The sequence below is a fragment of the Patagioenas fasciata genome, chromosome 4, assembly GCF_037038585.1.
Source record: "Patagioenas fasciata isolate bPatFas1 chromosome 4, bPatFas1.hap1, whole genome shotgun sequence".
NCBI classification, from domain to species: Eukaryota; Metazoa; Chordata; class Aves; order Columbiformes; family Columbidae; genus Patagioenas; species Patagioenas fasciata.
The window spans coordinates 59,405,672-59,430,001 of record NC_092523.1 but is presented as its reverse complement, the minus strand read 5'-3'; the positions used below and the strand labels follow the sequence as shown (position 1 = coordinate 59,430,001).

At 38.1% G+C, this 24,330-nt stretch overlaps 1 protein-coding gene across 2 annotated transcripts in view; it reads left to right on the top strand.

Moving 5' to 3' along the window:
* ARHGAP10 (Rho GTPase activating protein 10) overlaps nucleotides 1-24,330 on the top strand; it is a 149,056-nt gene that overhangs the window by 99,740 nt on the left and 24,986 nt on the right. Inside the window, exons 19-20 of one of the 2 annotated variants that reach the window (XM_071808001.1) lie at nucleotides 9,233-9,383; nucleotides 18,988-19,089. In XM_071808001.1, the coding sequence (XP_071664102.1) occupies nucleotides 9,233-9,383; nucleotides 18,988-19,089 (253 nt within the window). The remainder of the gene's footprint in view (nucleotides 1-9,232; nucleotides 9,384-18,987; nucleotides 19,090-24,330) is intronic. The other variant, XM_065837626.2, reaches the window with a different exon arrangement.

Below are 24,330 nucleotides of genomic sequence, written 5' to 3'. Positions count from 1 at the left end.
AAAGCAGAAAGGGCAGCAGGCACAACAAAGAAATTCGTCATGTTTTCTGTTGGAAGCCACAGCAGCTCTTCTGTTCCACTCTAAGTGTGTGCAAACTCTTTAAAGTCTTTCTCTGCCCTATGGACAGCAGAAAGTACTTCCATGTGAGACACACACGCAGTATGGTAAATTGACTGCAAATCTTCTTGTGGTGTGGTTTAAAAGACTGCTGTTTTCTAAATCTTCATGTAGTTTACGCATAGTAAGAAGACTATATCAAATCTCCACTTCTGTTTGTGACTGCAGTTGATGATGTTAACAGGAACTGAAGCTGGATCAATATCTGGATTTGTATGCTGTTAGACTGCTTCAGAAGAAACAAAATGTACTATGAATAACCATATTAGATTTAAAAAGAAAATCAAAACAAAAGTCGTGCTCTCAGGCATGGGAAGTGGTCTGCTGAGGTGCTGCACTACAAATACATGGCACGTACAAATAATATGGATGCTGACTTCTGCCTTCTTGGTTTAACTGTGTTGTCCAGTTAATTTTGGGAAACTTCACATGTAATTTCTGAGTGATACAGATCTCATCTTTGACTGCCCACAGGCAGCATTCCTAAGCAAGTGAACAGAAATGATGAGTGGAATTCAGTTGACTAATATATGCTTCAATCTTTATGGTCAGGGTGCTGTGCTTGCATGTTTGGAGGAGGAGGCAAAGGAGAGGTCCTTATGGAGAATGCTAAAATGGATGTTTAGTGAAATTTTGTTAGTCAAAATATTCTATGAAATGATGCAGGAGCACTGTGGAAGGGGAAAGTTGTTGCACCCCTGAAGAGTTTAAGAAGTAAATTCTTACGCAGAAGCTGTGTGCCATAAGAATAATACTTTATTGCAACTTTCAGTGGTGGAGGTATTGAATTTACAAACTTTTTTTTCTTTATATTGGCTAAACTGACCTGAATGCCATCCTGTCTGACCAATGCTAATGGATAATAGTTCAATAGGTACTTTTGGTTTTGTATGTACTCTTCACAATTCTAGTAAGCTTTTGCCTTACCAGAGAGGTTAGTGTATTTTAAATCACTGAACAGATTCTTGAATAAACAAGATGTGGCAATCAACTGGTAATTCTTTATTTCCAGTGTTTTCGTTTGCATGCCATTTACACTAATGAAGCAGAAATACTTCATTACAGTGAGTGCTGGACATACAAATGAAAAATATGTTCTTTACCTCCAAGGACCTTACAGTCGTAAGATAAGAAATGCATTTTAACAAAAACAAAGAGCAGAGAATGTCGTGTAAAGTGAGGATTATATAAATGCTTGTAATGGCAGCAGGAAAATTTGTGGAAAAGAAAATACTGGCAAGGCTGTGTGGTTGGCTCCAGTTGAAACTGTCATTTGCAAAGATCTTGATGTTTCATTCTGATGCTTTGTATTATGACAATGTGGTAGAGAGTCAAATGTAGGGTTTTGTTCTCAATATATAATTATTTGTATTCCCGTTCATAAATTTTATAGAAGGCTATGTGTGAGATGTGTATATATATATATATATATATGTCTTTGTGTGTGTATGAATATGTATATCATGTTTACCTGTGGTGCGTTTGGCCATGGTTGTTGCTTTTATTGGTTCCTGACTTAGGTTTGTAAGTGCCGCCTTTTATTTTCTCAGGACTTCTCACACTTTTTGCAAGACAAAGTACATGAAAGCATTCTCATTTTGAATTATTTTCTATTCATGTTTTAGATAGCTAGTTAATTGGATTGAGTATTTAATCTTTTAATTTAAAGACTTTTTTTGGTTGCTATTTTAAGTATTTCCTATAACTGAGATACACAAAAGTATTACATATAACTGCAACAGAGCTGGATGACCTTTTTAAAATACTCTCCTTGATAAGAGTTACAGTAGGTGAGCACAGAAGAGAAGGTGAATCTGCTGTTTCTGCTGGTGTGCTGGGCAAATGTGTAGGTATTTCAAGCCTGGTGTATTGTTAACTCTCTCATTTCCTTTGATGAATAAAATGGATTGGTTGATGGCAGCGAAGGGGCTGCTATCAGGAGTGTTCTCCTCGTGAATTGTTAAAAGGTGGAGTGAGATGCGATACAGTGGGAGCTGCAGCCTTTGTGTCGGGGCGCTACTTTTAGAAAAGCTGAGTCAACCAACTCATAATTCAGAAGCGATCAAAGGACGTATGTTTTTAACCTTGGAATGTGGTTTTTTTTCTCTTTTCTTTCATCCTTTCACAGCTGTCCTCCAGACTGTAATGTCATGTTTTACAGGCTATATTTAGTTTCTTCATTAAAGCTCAAACATCAGCTACATCATTTAAGGTAGTCAGGCCATGAGTGGCTATAAGGGTCTACAGATATATCAGGGTTGTCTGAAAATTCCCCCAGTTTTTTTGTCACTCTAGTAGTCTGAAGTTTGTCCAGAGCTCTAGTTCCTTTAGTGTTAAGAGGAACAGATAGCAGATATTGCAATTTTGGTATGAGATTGAGTCTCACAGTGTCCACAAATCCCTAAAAGCAGTGCGTTCACTTGGTTATGGGTAGTCAGGCTGCCAGGCAGATGGTCTCAGCAAATTATGTCTTTGCAATGAAGAAAAGACTTAGATTTATTTATTTATCTCTCTATTTATTTATTTATTGTGCTTTGTGGTTTGGCTCCCAGCCAAGGATATTTCCTCTCTCTGGTTTTGACTTATACCCGGTTACTTTTCAGGCTGCATCCTCAGTTGCACTGTAACTAAATAAAGTCTGCCAGGCAACATCAAAAGCATTATTGATGTTTTCTGCATGCTGGACCTCTAGAGACTTAGTTTCAGGTATCTTTCAATGCTTGGTTTGATTATTTTTTTTTTTTTCCAAATATAGTGGTTGTGATTATTGTGTGAAGGTGTTTTGTAGTGGAATTCAAGCCTCAAAATCCAAAGCCTCTGAAAATCTGTATCCTATACAGTCTCACAGAAGCCAGTGCACAGCAAATCATATTTTCTAGTGTATAGATGCTGAAGCACAAAATTCAGAATAACTCCTTTGAGGTAGGCACACCTGTACTGGAGTGGACAAGGTGGTAACCTTGGGGAGGAAAGTTATTTAAGGATTCTAATTAAGTTGTTAATTTTTATTGAAACTTTTGTTAAGCTTTTTCAAAACTATTTAATATGATCTGTAGAAATAATCAGCAATATCACATTTTATATGCTGAACACAGACTCTATTTAAACGTCAAGAATTTCTTGTGCATCTCTATTATATTTATTGAATAGTTTTTGAGAACCAGAAGAAGAAATGGATGTTGACTAAACAATTTTCATGGAAACGCAAGGAGTGCAATAGCCATAAAATGTATAAAGGCAGAGAAGTATATGTGACCTAGGTGAATGGCATTTTCTGTTGTTCAATGAACAATAGTTGAAATGTCTCTGTGCATTTCTTTTATTTACCAACTGAAAATCAAGTACATGTTAAAGGGAAATGACCTGAATAAAAACTTGTACTGATGTTCTTGTCTAGAGAAACACTGTCCTCTTAAAAAATATGACTAGTAGTGGAGGCTATACTGCTAGCTGAATTTCAAAGCATTCAGAATGACATTGACGGTTCTAGCCCCCTTTGCATTAGACAGCGACTTCTGGTACTCCAATTCTTGTTCATGTATTCAAAGGAAATAGATGCATGTTCTGTGTGGTAGATGTTGTCAGAATGAATGGGGGTTTTGTCTTGCAACAAAATCAGTTTTCAGCTGTTAATGATTTTTTATAAGTTTATCCTCATTAGCTCTATTACTAAGCTTCCAGTTTTTTCTCCCCTCTTTGTCAGCCCACTCTGTCCTTGCTGTTTGCCTCCCACTGATTTTTAGAGAAAATTTTAATTACCCCAGTGATACAAAGCAGACAGAGATGATCTGATGTCTGGGTCTTTTCCTAAAGTGATTCCTGGCAAACATACTGAAATTCATTAATTAGTTCTGCTTGAGACCAGAAAGAAAAGATGAGTATTCTCTTGTAGCAGCAGAATCTAATCTATGTTTCCATGTACAGCTATACATTTAGTAATAAACTCATGGAATAGGCCTAGTTAAATCCTCCATGGGTTTTCTGGATTTCTAAAATCAGCTCTAGTAAGAGCTCAGGATCTGGAGTCCAACACTGTTGTTGCAGATTAAGCGGAATCTGGCAAAATTCCTTGAGCTGCTGCCATGTGGATCTGTTGGTAGAATACAGTATGATAATATGTTGAATTTGGCTCATTACTCTCAAGAAATGCTTCCATAGAGTTTGTGGGACACAGGTTTACGAATTGGAATGGTTTTATGTTGGTATGGCCTTGGGCTCGGTCCTCTAGACAGAGCTGTTATTAGCGGTGTATATCCAAGATGGTTTGTGGTTTGTTTAGCCCTGTAAAATATCTGTTTTGTGCTATTGCATAGAGAGAAATAGGTCAAACATACCAATGGTTTAAATCACTCGACAAGTCTCATCTTTTTTTGTTGTAACTTCTACACTTCAGGCTTGAAGCCTGATCCACTACCTAAGTCAGTGTGCACCTTTAAATTCTGCTTTCGTGTAAGATCAGACTTAAGCAACCATCTAAACTACTGCACTAACTGGGATCAGAGTGACTAACCATCAGATTTGTTGCCTGATAAGACTTTGAGTGCTACATGTGTTAGTCTTCTCCCATATGTAAATTGTTTCACTTAGCTTCCGAGTTTGCCCCCAAGTAGGTCAGTAGCAGGATGCCAATGCTTTCGAGAACTAAATTGTAGACAACTGATATTCTGTAAATCTAATGCAGTTTAGCTACAGTTTCAAAAACTGTGCAATGCCGTATGTGACTGCGAAGTCCTCAACTAACCTTTGAGGTTGGTTGAGTACATTTTTATTGCTTCTCGAGTGAGGTAATTCAATGAGCAGACTTCATTCTTGTCTTTATACAGGCATTAGTCTAAGCTGCAGTAACTTCTGCAATTGAGACAAGTGATGGTGGTAGATGTGACTTTTACTTGAAGGGAGGCTTTTTTTGTAGCAAAGAAATCTTTTATTAAATAGCATGTTCCAGTCCTGTTTTCCCATGGGAGGGTATCCATCCGATTGGATACATGCATCTGCCTTGCAATGCATCTGAGAGCAACAGCTTGCAGTGCAAGAAGATATTCTGAAACTTAGTCAGGTGTTGTCCATACGGTTGTGCAAGTCAGTCAAAACACGGGAATGTTGGTACCGTTTCAGGTGCTCACGTAGTACATGGAGCGTGTGTGGTTTTACATTCTGTCTTCTGAGCATATGCAGTGTGCTTCTGACAACAGGTTACTCTTTTATTAGCTGTGAAACAGTCGTACTTTGATGGCATTTAAATAATTAATCAGGCTAGGGTCAAATTTAAATAAAACCAAACCCAAACTGCTTTTTTCCCTACAACTGAAGTAAAGCATGCCTGTATTCCCCCAGTTCTCAGGCAGACATTACAGTGCTTCTGTCAGTGCAGCAAATATCCAATAAAGCATGATGAAAAGTACTCAACTGTGTAAGTGAAAATAAGGCAAGAAAGAGAAGCTGAATACTGTATGTATCTTTCTTAGGGTGGAGGTTGACCTTCTGCTTGCTTTTCAGATGCTCACCTGCACAAAACTGCGGTACAAGCTGTGACAGAGATTTCTGCTGCTGAAAAAGCAGGTCTGGTCATGGGTGGGCTGTACTGGATTTTATTGCCCTACTGAAAAGACAAAAAGGAAAATACCAAAGTAGGGATGAACACAAATATGAGCTGCTTGAAAGAGCAAATATGACCCCAAATACATTTTCTTTGTGCAACACATGAAGGCAGGATGTTTTCCTGTTTCCTTTATGTAAAAAAAGTAGTGATCTTTTACATGGTGGTTTTGTGTATGGTTTTTTGTTTGTTCTTTGTGTGTCTTGGAGTCCTTCAGGACAAACCATGATACTTGATGGTATCTTGCTGAGTATGACCATTAGGTTCAGTTTGCTCTGCATGGATAAATTTTCTCTGCAGAGATCTAAACACCTCTTCCAGGAAACCCTTTCCTCTCCATGAATACAGATATTGGATGTGAACAGAAGAGAAAAAGTGCTACAGCTTGTAACATTGCATCAGAGAAACGTAGCAGTGGGAGGATGGAGTTTGTGTACCCTCACCTTGGTCCCAGTGAGTGTAGAGCACAGGTGGCCTTCTGCTGCCCATGAGCTCTGGGTAGGTGACCTCTGCTCTCTAGAAAGCAATATGCTACTTACCAACCTTATCCCAGAATTAAAATTTCCCTCCTAATCTGTTATAACAAGAGGTTGAGAGCAGAGCGAGATAAAATAGGGGATAGGCCTGATGCCTGTCTGAGTGTCTTGTCTGGATAAGGGAACTTAGACTGACAGCCATCAGCCTAGAGCTGGTCCTGAGTAGTGCTGAGCAGTGCCGTTGGGAAACATTGGTGCACAGCTCTGCCACTAACAAAAATTAAAAGTAGAGGTGGTACACTTACCCTGGCAATGAAAGAAAGGAGTCAGTATGTGTAACTTTGGTTTTATTAGGGGAGAGAGAACTATTCTAGGGAGCTTGTGACTACCTGCTAGCGGTATCACTCTGAAGTTAGCTAGCATGTGCTGGACTGCTGCTGTTTTAAGTGTGACTTCATGGCTTTCTTGCTATTTCTCCTGTTTATTGTATGGGTTTTTTTTCCCCATAAAATCGAACAAACCATCAACCTTTTTTTTTTTTTTTTTTTTTTTTTTTTTTCTCCCCACATCACATAGCTACTTACAATTAGAAATCTACTTGCATTCATTACCTCTTTCCAGGTAATTATGCTGTTGCCTGTCTGGTACTGAGTATCATTGAGTAAGGATTGCCTTTATGGTTTTCTTGATTATGTTTTTCTTTTGTGACTCTTAGTTTCTCATGTAAGTAGTCTTAGAAGAGGATATTGAAGGATTCCTGAGAGACAAGGAAAAAACTTGACTGCAACCTAGATGCAAGTCACCTAAATGCATACAAGAAAGCTCCTGGGGAAAACTTGTTCTTCTCACCGTCATTAATTTCAGAGGAGATGCATGGATAAGGCTGTACAAATAAACACAGCTGCAGAATGTGACACAGTAAACAACATGCTGAAACCTCTTGGCAGAGAGTTATTTACCAGAGAGCCCAAATGCAATACTTAGACCATGGAAAAGATGGCATTTAAAGTTTTGGTACTTTTCATTTTTTCAGGAGCAAATATTTATCTCTGAAACTGCTCCATCTGGCCTTGTATTTACACATAAGGGGGCACTGTGGTACTATTAGCGAAGTGCCATGGAGGTGCACATTAGATTTCATTATTATAAATTGCATCATGTTTTAAGAAATGGCTTTGGCACTCTGAGCACAATTCGAGCTTTGTCACTGTCTGAGAGTGCTGCCGTGTCTGTACTGGGGAAAACCAGGTTGGACTATTTCCTTTCTTCTTTATAAAAGTGCTGTTTTTAGAGGGTTCCTTGCACTATTTTGGCGCTCTCCCGTCATCCCTTGTTCATAGGCGTGTGAAGGAGTGGGAGCCCATTTTCTTAACACTGGTGTGGGGAAGTTCAAATTACATCATTTTACCTCCCCCATGCCAACATGCACTTACTGGGAAGGGAGGTCATGTAATATTTCTACTGTAGCTTTCCTTCGCACACCAGATATAGGCTTCCAGCCCACTGCTGCCCAGTTTTGTCAATATTATCATTCATTCCCTGTTTCCATGGAAAATGGTGTTTCAGGTTATTTTGTACCAGCACAGTCTTCTACCTGCTAGTATGAGTGATGATTAAGTGGCTATATACCAGTGTAGATGTGGATTCTTGGGTCATCTGATTCCTATATGTGTTAATGTTTGGGGTTAACAGGCTAGGGTTCAATGGCATGTAGAGCTTATTATACTTTTAACATGATGTCTTGAGTGCCATACCACAGGATGCTTATGGCATTTTTCTCACCTGTAAAGTAGCCTGGTTGGCTTTTAGCTTCATGCTGCACCTGAAATGTGTTGTAATGATCTAAAAATGTATTATCTGTGGCATCTCTTTGTATCTTCTGCATGAATTTCTACTTCATAAACAGCTTCTCCTTCAGTGATTCATTACTGGTGTCCTCTTTATAATATTTCCTATACAGATACCTGGCAATGTAAAGCTGCAGAGTAAAAGAACAACATATACTATTTCATTATATCTTGTTATATTATTACTGTAAGGTGCTGTACAGACACAGGGCATTTCTTGTACAACTGCTGTTTATGTTCTTCTTTATCTACTGGTTTCTCTTTGATGAAATACATCTTAAACTACTTTGTTCATGTGAATCTGCTATGATCACTTGTAAAAGTCTGTTGTTAAATTGTACATCAGCATACTGATGATTTTCTAGAAGTAAATCGGCATAATTAGACTGTACCCCGTATGTGACAGTTAAAGTAGAAAGGCTATCAGGTTGAACAAATCTCCATTGCTGGTTAAGCCAGAGAGAAATGACATGGCATTTTGTATGGAGTAAGGCTAATGATCATGACTCAAAAGATAAAATGATGACAAGAAGTGCAATTGTTTTATATGCATCTTTGTGAATATCATCATTTAATACAAATGTGACGCAATATGCAATAAGAACTAGAAAAAATTCTCATGTGGTATGTTACTATTGTATCTGTGACTAAAAACCTCTCAAAAATTTTCCCTTGCTCTTTTCAGGAGTATTTTTTTGTGTGTGGGCATGTTTGTTTGGGGTTTTTTTGTTGTTGTTTGAATTAAAATGGCCAATATTATAAAAATATTACAAGTTTTGAAAATTAAAATGAGTATTCTGGCAAAATTATAGGTCCTAGCTAAAGCTGTAAAACTTTTTGGTTTCTGGTTCATAGTGTTAGTATCCCCCTCCTTCCCCCTTCCTCTCCATCCTAGCTGGCAAGCATGGCTGCAAATATTTTCTCTTTGGATTAGCTGATTTGCAGCTTGGTTAATGTGTAGACAGTGCTCATGCTTATTTTAATACTCTATTTATTTATTTATTTATTTATTTATTTTAAAAGCACTCATTAAAGACCCACAGCATATTCCCAAACTTGAAGGAATGGATTTTTGGCTCCTGCCTTCTTTGAATGAAATCCAAAACAAATGTTGTTTGATAATGGTTTGCAGTTGCATATTACACAGGTTACTCTTTGTGATAAATAAGTAATGCCCTTTGTGTTCTTGATTGCAGATTTTCAAAACCCTGCCTGATGCCACTTTCCCTGAGCCAATCTCTATGTCAGTATCTCCTCCAAATGCCCCACCAAGGCAATCAAGAAGACAAGGACAACGTATCAAGAGGCCTCTGGCTGTGTACAATCTCTGTCTTGAGCTGGATGATGGTAAGATGTTAGTGATAATTTTGGTCTTTGTAGCAGATGGGTTGTGTGTCCTATCATCAGTAAGTGTTTTCATTTCATGTTTCATTTGTATATGTGTGTACATGCACCTGCATGCTTGTTTAATTGCTTTGGAACGTGGAAAGAAGCAAGAAAAGTTGAGAAAGCAGAGGATAGAGAGCACTGTCTTGTGACATACATTTAAAAGTAGGACAAACCATCTGAAGTATGATTTTCCCCTCTAAAAAAGAAGCAGCTCCTGTTTCAGTGTGGAAATGTCTTTGACCTCTGCTCAAGATCTCGCAACCATAAGATAAATGGAGAAAGAACTAAAATTAAAGCAAAACTTTAATGAGAAGAGCTAATGCACTCTACAGTTAAATTCATCTGGATTAAAGGCTCAGGTCACCAGTGCACTGGAGAATACTACTACTTCAGTTGAATCTTTAATACCTTGATGTAACTAGCAGTAAAAACTTGTACATTTGCCTTACTGTTGAAAAGCAAAGCAAAAAACCCCTTGCTTTTCTATGAAGTGTACAGTAGCAAAATACAGTGAGGGAAAGGGTGTATAACATCTTATATACTCTGACTGTTGGCCAGAAACATAATAATTTTCCTTGAAATGTCATCGCTTGGGGGTACATATAGTACAGAGAAGGCAAGTCAGGGCTCATTCTGTGTTAGACATTTTCTCCACCCTATTCCCTTTCTCCCTCCTAATGTTGTTAGTCAATTGTCTTTTCACATGAAGAATCATGGGATCAGGGTCCAAACCTCAGTTATCAGCAAGTGAAAATAAACAGGAAGATTTTGGCCTCATGGAGTAATATGAGATTTGCTGATGAACTGTCATTAAATCAGTGGTCAACGGTGGTTGATTTCTTAAGGAAAGAGCACAAATATAATACCTACAACAGCTGTAAGTGCAGGTTTGAGAAATAAACTCAGGACTGTTTATTGTCTTAAAGCCAGTTTTACAAAGAATTTACAAGAAATTCAGCATGCCTGCCATCAGATGTAATTCACCAGAGAGATACATAATCTCTGTGCCTTTCTTTTCTTGCATCAAAATTGAAACTAAATGCCTTGACTAGAAGGTATTTAAGGTGCATCTACTTAAAAAAGTTAAGCTCTGCTAATTGGAATAATATGCTACCAAAGCTGAGAAGGCTCTTGAGCTAGATCTGGAATAATAAATTTATCCTCATTTGAAAAACAAAACAAAATTGAAGCAACTCATAGAGCTGTTTACATCTAATTTTGAATGTGAATCCCAGCAGGTCACAAGAAGTACCACAACTTCTCCAATTCCATACTGCAAAGTGTGCACTGAAGACCTGACTTTGACCATAACACAGCAGACAGAAAATGTTTGGTGGATTGTTTTTATTTATCCAAAAATACAGTGTTACTGTTAAAACCTTATATAAATGTAAAATTTCTCCTAAATACAGTCTGTATTTTTGTCTAATTTGGACATCTCAACAAAGAGCAGAACTGGGATTGCTAAAGGCTGTAATTGTTATACATAATACAAAAATTCAGTACTTGTCTGAGAGTTCTAGCGTGGTAAATTGCAGAATAACCTAATATTTTATTATCATGGTAGAACTGTGATGAAGGCTGAATTGCTGCAGTTGAAGACATAATTCCAGGATGGATGGCACTGAGTTTCAGTGGCATCTGAAAATAATATTTCCCCTTGTAACTTCTAAAAAACATATCCTCTGATACTAAAGATAGCAGTATTCTCAATCTGTTGTTGCTAGAAACTGGCTGGTGGTAGGTCATGACTACGTGCTGATGTTTATTTTATTTGCGTTTAGCCAGATAGTTATGTCAGGCAGGTTGTCAGTAGCTGGTACAATGGTTGGTTGGCAGGTGCACAGTATACATGGCAGTACAGTACCTTGAGCACCTGAGGAACTGCACCAATGAATACAGGATGCTTTAATTAGCCAGACTGATTAATTATCTAGTCCCTCACTATAGCTCAGTGCCTCTAAGTAGGCGCCATGGCCTTGGGTTACTTTGTTCTTTGGAAGGGTGGGTGGGAAGGAATAAAAGTGAGCCTGGGCTTCGTTCCATATTTTACCTAGTTTCTTGGCTAACAAATGCTTGTTTTATAACTGCTTTCTGGAAGATTTTATCCTGTGTGTGTTTTTAGCAGGAAATTAAACATTAAACCCCTTCCCTCCCCCCTCGTTATTCACAATGGCATGAGTTAAGCACCAGGCATAAGCCAGTGTTTTGTATTTCCTGGATATGGCAAAATTATCATAATCTTGTTTTAAACTAAGTAGCTGATACATATTTATATGTAAATATATTTGCAGACAAATATATCTCTAAGGTTATTGTAATTAAATATAAATATTTTCTATGCCTTGAAACTAGAAGTATGTTGCAGACAAAAAATCTCTCTGTGCTGGAAAACTTCTTCAGTGTTTTTCTTTTAGGATTGTTATGCAAACCAGGAAATTGTTAGAAAAGCGGAAACAAGTCTTTAACTATCAGCTGCTCCAGGGACTTAACAGGCTTCAGAATCCACTGCTTGAATTGGAAATGCAGGGTTTGGGCCAGCTTTTCTTTTTAAAAGCACGTTTGCTCTTGGGAAGCTTCTTGACTGCACACAAAATATATGCAGCAACCACCCAGAAAGGGCTGTGACATAAATATTGATGGATGTAGTAGTTGAAGAACACACACTACGTTTGATAAAAATCTTTATTTTGCCTTCTAGTAATTAGCTGTACTTGCCTCTGATAGTGCATAGATGTTCCTTGTATGTGGCAATTAGGTGATTAAAGCTATTTGCAAACAATTCAGGTATTATATTTACTACTGTAAGGATCTTCATTTCCTGAAAGGGAAACTTAAGTCACAGCTGATACTGTTTTTCTCTCAACTTCTTTCCTCTGTGGTAAGCCAGTTACTAAATTTTCACTCTGAAGTTTTTCAACATCTCAGTGTCTCAAGTAGAACCAGACTTAATGGGGAACTCTGAGCTGCTTTTGTAAGTGGCCTAAGCCTGAAGTTCTTGTTTCAGCAAAATGCACATTTATCTCAGATTTACGTTGGGATCATTTCCAGAGTTTTCTTGGCTTCTAAAATGAAGACACGGGATTTGGGTGTATTTTCTTTTCCTTCTATTACCTGTATGAATTTTAGGATGAATTAAGTAGCATTGCAGAAACTCCTGTGGCTAACAGTCTCATCTATGTACAAACGACTTTGCATTCTTCCTCTCTCTGTGCAGAGAGAGAAAAGGACTCTTACCTAGAACAGGAAGTTGTTTATTCTGTTCTTCTAAAAGTGTAATTGGGTCTTTATTTTCCATTTGGACAGTGAGGATATATCAGAGAGCTCTGTTTATATTTCTTCTTGAGGGCAATGCGGAGTTACGCTTTTGTTCCCTCCAAATTTTATTTTAATTTTTATATAATTTTCCCTTAGCAAAACAGTTTTTTGTTTTGTTTTGTTTAATCATTTTCTGTACCAGAGATTATTAAGCTATTTTGCAGAGCTATTAGAGCAACATGGCAAGAAAAGTCCTCTTTAAGGCAGGCGGTATAATGCAGTCCGAGATGAACAAAGTCAGCATGAGTTTCAGAAATCACACCTGGAGTCAAGAAATGTGTCTTGCTTGGCAACTTATCCAACTACATAATAACTTGTTTTCTAAACAAACCAAAATACACTTCTTAAGCTGCAGTGCTTGCTGATGCCTTATTCTGTTTGAATACACCCTAGGTGTCAAACTTTCTCATCAGCATATACATGGACACAGTACACTGGTTTCAAACGGAGGGCTTTTTTGTTTTGTTTTTAAGGCATTTGTCTTCTATCCCCATACTGAGGAACTCAGGAGGCGTGTTGGGTGTTTGTGATAGCTTTCTGCTGTAAACGAAATATTATAGTGCTTTAGAAAACAAAATGTTGTGCAGAACTCTAAAATAAAAACAAATCAGAACTGCTGCTTAACCCTTTAAAACTTTGTGCTAACTTGTATTACCCCCTGTAGTACTTAAGGAAGCCAAAGTATGATGGTGTCTTAGTGTTGGATAGGAGTAAGTCTTTTTGATTTTATTTTTGTGGAAATTGGAGTGAGATAGTGTCTTAAACTGAGTGATGAATTAATTTGCATGAACTACCATGGCATTCAATTAAATCACTTAAATAAAATGTGATACATGTAATGGTTGCATAGCTTCCAGGGAGTATTCCTTCTCCCTTCTCCTCCCATCCCTTCCTGCCCCAAACAAATAAGTAGAAAACCATAAACTTTATTTGGAGTTACTGAACGTAAAACCTAGATGTTGAGGAAGCCTTGGATTTATAATGAGACTGGTCTTCAGGGTTGTAACAGCTCAGAGCTGCAAGGTTGCAGGTGTGAAACCTGGCCTTGAACTCCTTCTATTTCTGAATCTGCTGCTTGGAAGTGTTTCTGTAACCTGGCACATGTAGGGGAAATGGAAAGAAAAGCAGCTACATAGGCATATCAACAAGCCAGAAGGGCTTGCAACACTTGCTTACAAAGCTATTGTTAACAGCTGAGCAGAACACACAGGCTGTTAGAAAATAGGTGCACCAATATTAGATGTAAGAGGAAGAGCAGGATGATTGCTCTTTGCCATGTAAAATTTAAGGTAGTTTATATTTCACCTTGCTGCAAGAATAGTTCCTGCAATTCTACATGATCTGTCACAGCTTTTTCCACCTAATGGCTCTGAGTAGGATGGGTGCTGTACAAAGTAAAAGTTGCTTGAGCTATTGCTAGTAAAGGTGAAGCTTTTCCTTAGGTAATGGTGGGTATGTATAGGGTCTCAGTTGCCTGTCAGAAAACCACCCTCTGCTTGGAAAACTTTGAGTTCCTACAAGGTACCTGTTTTCTTGGAGGTATGGAATAATTTTGGTCCATGCTTTGTATACACAATGTACATTGTCTTGCCATTGTAATACCTGTGAGTAGTCTACTTGCTACAGCCAACTTGCTGCACAGTTATCTGAAAGGAAATTTAGTTGTCATAATGTAGTGAACATCTCCTGACTTTTACTTCTTTTCAAATGATGTGTGTCAAATCTTTGCAGTTGGTGTGAGAATTACCTTAGTATCATCACCAGTGCTTGTCCTTTTTCAGTATATGAAATTTAGAGCCTGTAGAAATGTTCAAAGTAAATACTTGCACATGTGCACACACATGCACCAGAGGTGTAGGTAAGGGGAATATGAATAGACTTAGAATGAAAATCGGAATTTAAAGAAGGAATGGGAAGTTCAGGAGAAAGGGTCAGTCCTTAAGGCCAGGCACTATTAAAAATCTCTGATCTCCTGTAGCAATCCTTCATCTCTTTAATTCTCTACCTTCTGCACACAGACATGCAAGGGCACATAATACTGTAAGAAGGCCAATTTGGCATGCTAAAAGCCATTAATCCCAGACATGGAAGTCACTGACGTATCTTTGCTACGTGCCAGCTGTGCTGTGGCCAACCTCTGTTGGTTGAAAGTAGACGCTTTCACCCAGCACACAGGAGTGTACATAGAATGAAGACCTGAAGCTGTTTAGCTTTTCAGCTTCCTATGGATGAGAGTGCATTTCACTGAATTAGGTGTTTCCTCACACAGGGTGCTCTGTTCCCTTCACTGGTGACAAGGATAGAGGAGAAGGTCTTGGAGGGGAAGTGAAGAACTTTCCGAAAGTCTGATATGCGAGTTAGGAAATATGATTCTTCTTCCTGTTTTGCTCCTAGTCTGTCAGCAGTTTTCGTTTGGTCAGAAAAAAAAGAAAAAGTATTCTTTTTTTTCCGTTAGCTTCTGGAAGTCTTTGTCCTGTTTGCTCTTCTTTTTTATTTTCCGTTTTCTTCTCTTGAAAGTTGCACTTAAACAATGCAAGGTGAATTATGTTAGTACCCCTTCTTTCCTTCCTCGCTGTACTTGCAATGTACTGAACCAACAGGGAGACTGAAGGAGTGCTTACAGAGGTATCATGGAGAACTACTAGCGGTGGGACTAGCATGGCTAGGATTGCAGTCTCATCTTAAGGCTATTTGATTGGGGCCAAGAGAGAGCCTCAGAGATCAGGTTAGTGGGAATCTGAAAGCAAGAAGATGCATGATGTGTGGCAGGTTTGGTTATCCAACTGAGCCGAGTGTGTTTCTGTTGTTCTGTAACAGATGTAAATTCACTGAGGACTGTGTTCACTTCTTCTGTTTCCCCGGCCTCTAGCACAGCCTGGTGCTGCCTGTGTGCTGCACAACCTCTTGGATCCATCTCCACAACCTCCTATCCACAGTGCAGCTGAGTCCAACCCTGAGCCCCCTCCAGATGTGTAAAAAACCCCAACCAACCAACCAAACAAAAAAAACAACACAAAACTATATGCATATATAAATTGCACTTGCAGACATCCAAGGCTGGAATATAAGAGGCATGGAAGAAAATGTTGACCTAACTACGCTGAGGTAGGAAAATCTGTTTTCCTAATTCCTGCCTTTAGAATAAATCAGCTAGGAGACTAAGAGGTTCCTCAACAAACGTGTCACCTGGATGTTCAGTTAAAAGAGCTGATAAAACTTCCTTAACTGCCATAGGCATCCTGCTTCATCCCTCCCTCTGTTGAAGTCACTGTTATGGCAACAGGAGAGAGGTGAACAAAATGAGGAAGGAGGCAGAGCCAAGTGTCACCACTGTACTGAAAATGCTTCAGACTGGCTGTCTTACGAGAAACCTGTCACATACACAGTGTGAGAGCAGTTAGTCTTTGTTGTTATCTGAATACCACCATGGATTGTGGAATTATAGGTAAGAAACTTCTCTTAAAGAGTCATGGGAAGGAATTGCAAGTGAAGTAAGCTAAATAGCAAAATAAGAGGACAAAGCAGTATGATAGGAAGTGACTTTTTGAACACCTTACCTTTAGAGTGTGGAAGGTCTTACAAAGACATTTTCCAGCTAATCAGCGGCTGAATTTCCAACACAACAGAAAAGGAAGCATGGAAGAATATTTTCATGAGTTTTGGAGTCTTTGGTGCCATTTAAGACGTGCTGCTGAATCAGGGAACTTTTAGCACTGATTATTGCATTGTGCCCCTTTGTGACTTGCTTTGGTTTTCCACAGTTCTCATTCTCTTTGATTAGACTAGAGCTGTTCTATTGGTAGGTTTCAATATAGGTCTGGTCCATAGGGAGATGTTACCTGGACATATGGAAACCCAAAACATTCAGTGCTACCAAAAACGTATGAAAGCTGTGGGACAATCCATTTATCTTACAATGTGTCAGAGTTTTCTGGAAGTAGCTTCAGTTCATTGCTGCATTTTTCAGCCATTCAATTCATGTCTGGCGTCTGGCCAGCCTGGTAAGGCTGGAGGTCGTGTGTGGTTTCCTGCCAAGCAAGCCCTGGTAAAAAATGAGTAATCTTTGGGTTTAGATACTGCTCTTGTAATCATAGTATACACAAATCAAAAGAGGAACTCCTCTGCATGCTTGTATCTGATTTCTGTTGTGTTTCAAAATTTAATTATGTGATATAAACTAACACCCCAACCTTGTACCCATGACTCCATCTTGAGCTGTTTTTCTACAGCTTGAAGAATAAACTGGCATTATTTACACATTTTAGTTTTAGCTTGCTTAGCAAAAGGCTTACCTTCAATTCTATGTGTCTTTGGAATTTTATTGAAGTAAAGAAGTAATCCAAGCAATATTTATCCTCAGTTTTGAGAGAGGATCTGCATTGATGGAGATATTTATTGAAAGTAATTGCTGAATATCTAGAAAGATGCTTGTAAGAAATTGAACTTTTTATTTTACAAATAAAAAAGTATCAAAAAGTAGGAGGGCAGGGGAATGGTCCTAAAACCCCCACTTGCCCCTAAGTAACTTGCAGATGAGCACATTTCCTTCCCTTTCCTAGCCCCAACTCAGACACCCACCTTTCTGGCTACAATTCTTGGCTTGCATCAGCCAGTCTCGAGGCAAATTCTGTCTAGTGCAGCTTCCTTCTCCTCCTGACGTATCTGAATCATTGTGGAGTTGGGAAAAACAGTCTTTCTACAGGAAAGCTACTTTGTGCCTAAGATCCACATGCTTGTACATGCATGTATTTGAAAAAATATATAAAAGTTGGCCTTTATCTAGGAAAAATCTGTAGTCAGCTATAATAATTGTGTTAATTATTTTGTCTGAGAGAAAAAAATACTTGGCACAGAGATCTAATTCTCAGTGCATGTGTTTTGAAAGATAGCAGGAAACTGATGGATATGTGGGCTGTCTGTTGTCCATTTGCTGCATGGAAGCTCTGTTGGTTTTAGGGTGTATGAGTCTACTGATGTCTAAATTTACAGAAGAACTAATGGCGTACTAAGACAGTACTGCAGTGTATAAGATTTGCAATATAATGAGGATAATGGATACTTTTTGATAATGAAATGTGGTAATGTAGAGCTATTTTTCCTGAGTATTTACAGGAATCTGACCTCCAAAATACCTATTATTCAGGAATAGTGAAATAACTGTCTTAGTTTAAGCATTCTCTATTATTATTTTTAACCCGATAATACATCATTATTAGCTTGCTTTTATGTGTTTTCACCTTAGTTTGGAAACTTTTGTGTTTAAATAGCACAATTTCATAGTCTGGAGGCAAGTAATAAGCAATTCTGTTGACCAGTTTCAGTGGTGTGATAAACAAAAGTACCCAATTTCCTCAGAAACAGGTGACTTCATTAATTCAGAAAACTTTATAAATTTGGAGAAGCAGAAGAATGAGTTCACTAGGTGCCTGGCATGATTACTGGTGATTTGCACTCTGCATAGTGACAAAGGTTGCAGCCCTGCATCCAGAAAAGATTGTTCCTGACTGCAGAGTCCTCTGATTGCTCTGATTATCACATAATATTTTTCTCCACTACAGTTACTTCTCACTTTCCAGGGATGGCTGAATCTTTTCTGGAGTGAGAGTATTCCTGTAGGCAAAGAAAAATGCAAATACTTTGCTTATGTGAACTAGTGACATCTTTTCTATGGGTTTGGCTGATTAAGTGGATTAACTGTTTCCTTTCCTTTTAGTTAAGATGTGCTGATTTAGGACAAATTCCCTCTTGATTTCTGTTATAAATATGATGTGAATATTCTGGGTCTCAGTACCAAGTAATTTATTTTGACTTCTGTTGCCATTGTAACCTAACTGGATTCCTCATGTCAATAATATAAATCATATTGGAATTCTTAGAGCATCTTCTAAAGAAGATAAGGTTATTTTTTTTCATAATATAATGTCTGACTTTTTAAAGCAATTGGTAATTTGTGTCATGGGATCACTTAGGTTTTTAACTGAGACAACTAATCTTCAGTTATGTTTTCATGCCTTTTTTTCTGTGGATGCTGAAGCTCTGGTATATGGAACTAAGTTCTTGCTTGGCAGAGGATACGATACTCGTATTTCCTTTCTATCCCCAATCTATGACATGCCTATTAAAACTAAAACATAGTATATACCCACAAATTAACATAAGAGCAAAGCTACTTTCTACTTGGTTAAACTTGTGTATTATTGTGGAAAGTTAGCTATTTATGGTGAATGAATGTTTGTTTTCTCAGAGCTGGATGCAGCTGTGATGCTGATGGAGAAGGATGGGTGGCTGCACAGCAGTGCAGCTGTTGCTTCCCCAGCTCGTGGTGCAGAAAATGTCAGACTTGAAGGTGATATTAGGGATTTTGCAGTACCTTTAATTTACTCTCCTCCATAATTCTCCCTGTCATCTCTTGTCTATGACTAGACCTATGTGACTGTGTCAAAGTGGAATAAAACATGTCTTTTATCCTCTTATTTTGTCATGATTTGTGTATCTGATGAGCACTTAAAACATATACAACAGTTCTGTTCTGCCTGTTCTGTGTATCACAATAGAAACTATAGTATATTCCTCTTTTGCTCCAGAAACATTCACTTTCATAAACTGCTTTTATCCTCTGTCTACCTCTAAACTATACATGCTGGTTGTAATATTGTGGTTTAAAGATTAGTCTTCCTTTTAATAGTAAAGTACGTAATTCTTTGGTTTACTTAAGCTGAAGTTGGAAGCAAACTCAAGCAAGTAACATGGTGTTAGCTCTCTGTTTTTTGTTGGTTTTATTACAAATGTTTTTTCTTATTTAGAATTCTTGGAGTAAAGTAAGGATCTGTTATTGACACTGCCAAAGTATTTTGGTTTCTTTCAATTTTGGATGCCAACAAAAAATATTCTTAGACTAGACAGATGGAAAAAGGAGAGGAAAAAAGGCAACTGGGACGCATGTCATGCTCAGTTAGGTAGAAGCTGGGTTCAGATTTCTGGTATGGAGGGTCTAAGAGCCTTTACTATCTGAAGCTCATCCAGACAAAAGGGAAAAGGAATTGAGGGTTACGTATATGTTAGAGGAAAGCTAAATGAGGTAAGTCTTAGTCTATATCGGTACTTTCTTACCTTGTAGGGATTTTTCATTATGAAAAAGGGTAACATGAGGCAGGGAAAGGCAGAGAGAAGGAGGAAGAATATTTGGGTTAGAAACCAAATGGTACATAGTACCAGTTAAACACAACCAGTAAATGGTTAGGATGAACTTAAGTGGTTTTATTTTCTAGATAGGGCTGGTCTGAACTACAAACAGCCATAAAAACAAAGCACAGGTGTCTGCTGCAGAGGCACAGTGAAAGCTTGAAGGCCTGGATGAGTGTTGTGATTACAACAGTGAAACAAGAAGATAATTTAGATGACAGGTTAAAAGGATCTGAGCAGTCAAAAAATTTAAATAGTATGCAAAAGGTGGTGAGAATGTGAAACAAGTTTTAACTCTGTTGAGAGTAAAATTGGATCTTAGACCTATTTGCGTAGGATTAGGAGGCGAGTTGTAGAAGCAGCTTGGTGGCAGCTCTAGAAAGATGGCCTTGCTGAAGGCACTCAGAGGCTTTCCACAAATATAGGGAAGGTGAAGAGTTGATGGATGGAATGTTGACAAAAATTTATGAGATATCGTACAGACTTACTGCTTTTACACTGGGAACCCTCATGTCCTTCATCTGTTTTGGCACTCTTTGGCACCCACATATGAGCGAGGCACCAAGAGCATCACGCTATATGCTCAAAGAATGATGTAAATGAGCTTTAAACAAAATCACATCTTCCCTATTTTAGAGTGTAAAAACTGAATAGAATTCAAGTGATAGAAAAGAATAGGAAGTTTCTGGAGCTCCTCTTTGAAAGGGCCTGTCAGTCCAATGTGCCAGTCAACCTTTTCACAGAAGTGGGAAAGCTGACAGTGCTGCTCACTGGAGAACAACGCTCGAGGTAAAGAGGTGTGAGAGGAGAGAAACAGTAAAAATATGAGGCTATCAATATTAGGGAGTCCCTGAATTCAGAGGTAAAATGAAAGCCATAAACCTGATTAAGTTCCAGCAAATTTAGTTCCAGCAAATACTTAATACACTCTTTAACAAACAAACCATGTCAAAACTTTAATGGCTTTTTAGTCACTGGCAGTTTAGCATCTTTACTGGCTCCACAAAGCAAAATACAGCAGGGGTATGTGGGGAGGGGGGAAGGGAAGGGCATAAAAAAAAAGGAGGAAATAGCTAGCAGTCAGTAAATGTTTTGAAGAATTGTTAAATAGAACTTAGCTCTGAAAGTTGATGTGCGATTTATAATCAACAGAATCAAGCAGAAATCTTCACAGGTAGGCCTGTGAAGCTATCTAACTTGTCCTAAAAAAATTATCTGGTTGTGGGGTTCTATGGCTTGGTTAATTTTTAAAACATGTTGTGGCATGCTAAAGAAGTTTGAAGAAACTGGAGGAATGCTAATGTAGTAGCAGTACTTAGAAAGGTAAATACAAATCCTTGATGATATATTTACATACGGGACAACGGAGGATTGCAAGTAATGGCAATGGCAGTTATCTAGGAGTTGTGGTCATGTGCTAAGTTGCAGCCATTCAAACAAAATAAGCTTGGTTGTATTAAGAAATAAATGTACAGATTTTGCAGGGAAAAAGTAGCCTATAGCTGCAGAATGGAGGAACTACATCCTTGAAAATGGTGAGTCTGCTAAGTCTGTTAGTCACAGTGTGCAACCAGCTTGTCATAAACTATTAATTTAATGCTGTGGCAAAAAAGTGCCGGCCTTGGAGGTATGAACAGGGGATTGATGAGTAGGAGTAAGTGGTGGAATTAACACTCAATGTGGGAGTCGTGGGACCACAACATGAATTCAGATCTGATGTACGCTTTTCAGAAAGAACTCTGGGAAATTGAAACAGGTTTATAAAACAGGTGCATGATTCCAAACCTGCAGAATCCCTTACAGTAAGAGATTTAGTGTTAAACTTAAAAAGGAGATAGTTTAAATACCTTCACACAGCACAAAACTGGATAGGAGACATACTATAAATATTAGCAATGTGTATTACATGGGTCATGCCTCAAAAATAAAGCCTAACAAAATGAATTACATGAATTATCAGTAAGTATGTTAATTAGCAGCTAACTGATTTTCTATGGCCTTTATAATCTGCTGATGTCTTCAGACAAAGGTTCTTTGGAAAATGCAGTTTGGCCCAACATGAAATGGGCATTAATCAAAAGCAGGTTATTAAGCTTCATAAAGAGATAATTAGATACAATTCTATGGCCTCTGTCATGTACAGGAGTTACCATAATTTCTGAAGTTAGCAGAACTTTCTGTCACTGACACAAGTGAAATCTTTGTACTGTTTGCAGTGTATTTTGAAGGCAATTTTTGAGCATATATTGATTTTTGCAGTGATACAGAATTGCCTGAATAAAGGCATCATTTTACTTTACAAAACCAGATAATTAAAACCACAAGAAATGTAAAGTATCTTCAAATGTGTTTTCAGAGTGTGTTCACTTAATCCTATGGAATTTAGCATGCGTTTTCCTGTTTAAATACCTGATTTGTTCTTTGTGATCACAAACCAATCTTATTCTTGAGAGTGCAGCACAGTACTGACCGTGGGAAAACACTGGCTCAGGAAGGAAGGAAAGGAAGAATTAAAATGTAAGGAAAGATTTAACACATAGTTTCATTTATGATGATGTCAAATGCAGTTGCCTGTATACTGCAGTCTCCAGCGCAGACTACTGTGTGTGACTGAAGTGTTTAGTATTTTTTACTTTTTCTATGTGCTCTGAGAAATGATTCAATGGAAATACCTCTGCTTTCTGTAGGGAGATGAGGTAAATTGGTCATATTAATAACATCAAAGAACAGACAAATATTCCTTTCTACTACTGTTTTAGTAATGTTAAGTGAATGATTGAGCTAAGCATGGCCTTCTAATATGGTGTATGTTGTTTGATAATCTGGCTTGCGTTAATACTAATTTCAAAATATTGAAAAGAAATTGTGATGAATTAAAAGGACTAGTTCTAAAAGTCTAGTTTTAAGGAATTCAGTTTCTTAATATAGTAATATTGCAGTATGACTGTCTAATCTCTCACATGTTTATCATTGTGACACACACGTCTGCAACTGAGATGGAATTAATTAGTTTTTACCTCACATTCCTACGGTTCTCACGTCACATAAACTTGAGCAGCAGCATCGTGGCCAGGGTGCAGCGAGGAGGTAGTGGAGCCACTGCTGTGCGAGTGACTCACTTTCCAGGTTAATGTTCTCCTCAGAGCTTATCATACTTTAGATCCTTAAATTAGCAGCTACTTTCAGGAGAAATTTCCAGATTATCACTTTTATGATTTCAGTGTTTTTAGTTGTATGTCATTTTATTCTCTAGGGAGGTTGTTCTCTGAGAGTTGCTGGGAGGGGGTGAGGATGAGATGGCTGGGAAGTGGGTGAGTGCTTTCTTAGCTTTCTGCTTTTGAAGAAGAAGAAATTGAACTGGTTGAGGCAATAATAAAGTTGTGAGAACAATTTTGTCCAGAGATGGTGCCTTTTATTGTCCATGTTTCATTATTGTTGCATTTTTAATTAATTAAGGAAAAAAATAATGAATGAAAGAATCGTTGCAACAGTACTGCTTAGCCTGATGGAGTTGAATTAACCTCAGTTGTTTGCTGTGCAGATTCTAATTCATTTTGAATTAGAAAGTAATATTGTACAGGACTTCATCTTGTATGGCATTGTGTACAGGAGATACAACTTTTCAAGCAAGCATACTTTAAGAGCTTTTTATCACATTATTGTGAATACTGTGTTAGGATTTAGTTGTTCAGTTTTCCCCAAGAGCTTTTGATCCCAAAAGAGCAGAACTCCTTTACTAAGACAGGGGGATCAGTGGTATCTAATCCACTCCAGAGGGATTTTCATGATGTTGACTAGACAGAGCTGTGGGCTGTGTTCATGCGTTCCAGTGGGAGTAGAATGGACAGAGGAGGAAAGGACAGGATGGGATGCAGGAAGCCTTGCAAAGGGTGGCTGGAAATGACCCGTATAACTGTTAAATATTAATATTCTGAAAACAGCCACACGCCCCATTTGAGACTGTGGGCTTAGTTGTGATGCACACTTCCATGTCTGCAATTGTCCTCATTTTGTATGCCTCCTTTAGAATTTATAAAATGCAGAGCTGATGCTTAAGTAAAAGGAAAAGCTATGTGGGTGAAGGTTAGCTTTTCAGTGATGATCGTGCTGTTTGGCTGGATGTGTCAGAATGGTTTGCAGTGAGTGCTGTGACACATTTGTAACTTTTTCGTGCTGTCCATGGGATAGTAATGGTGTTCCTTTAATGTTTTCTTATGCAATCATTTCTGAATGTGTTGCTTCTGGAGTTATATTCTAAGAGTAGCCTAAGACGACAAATAATAGACCAGAATACATGTTCTCTTAAAAGTAACACTGTTAAAAAGGAGTAATAATAGTACCGTTCTTGGGTATTGCATGTTTGTTAGAGATCTCCTCTTCATTTTGCCCTTTCTAAATTTCATTG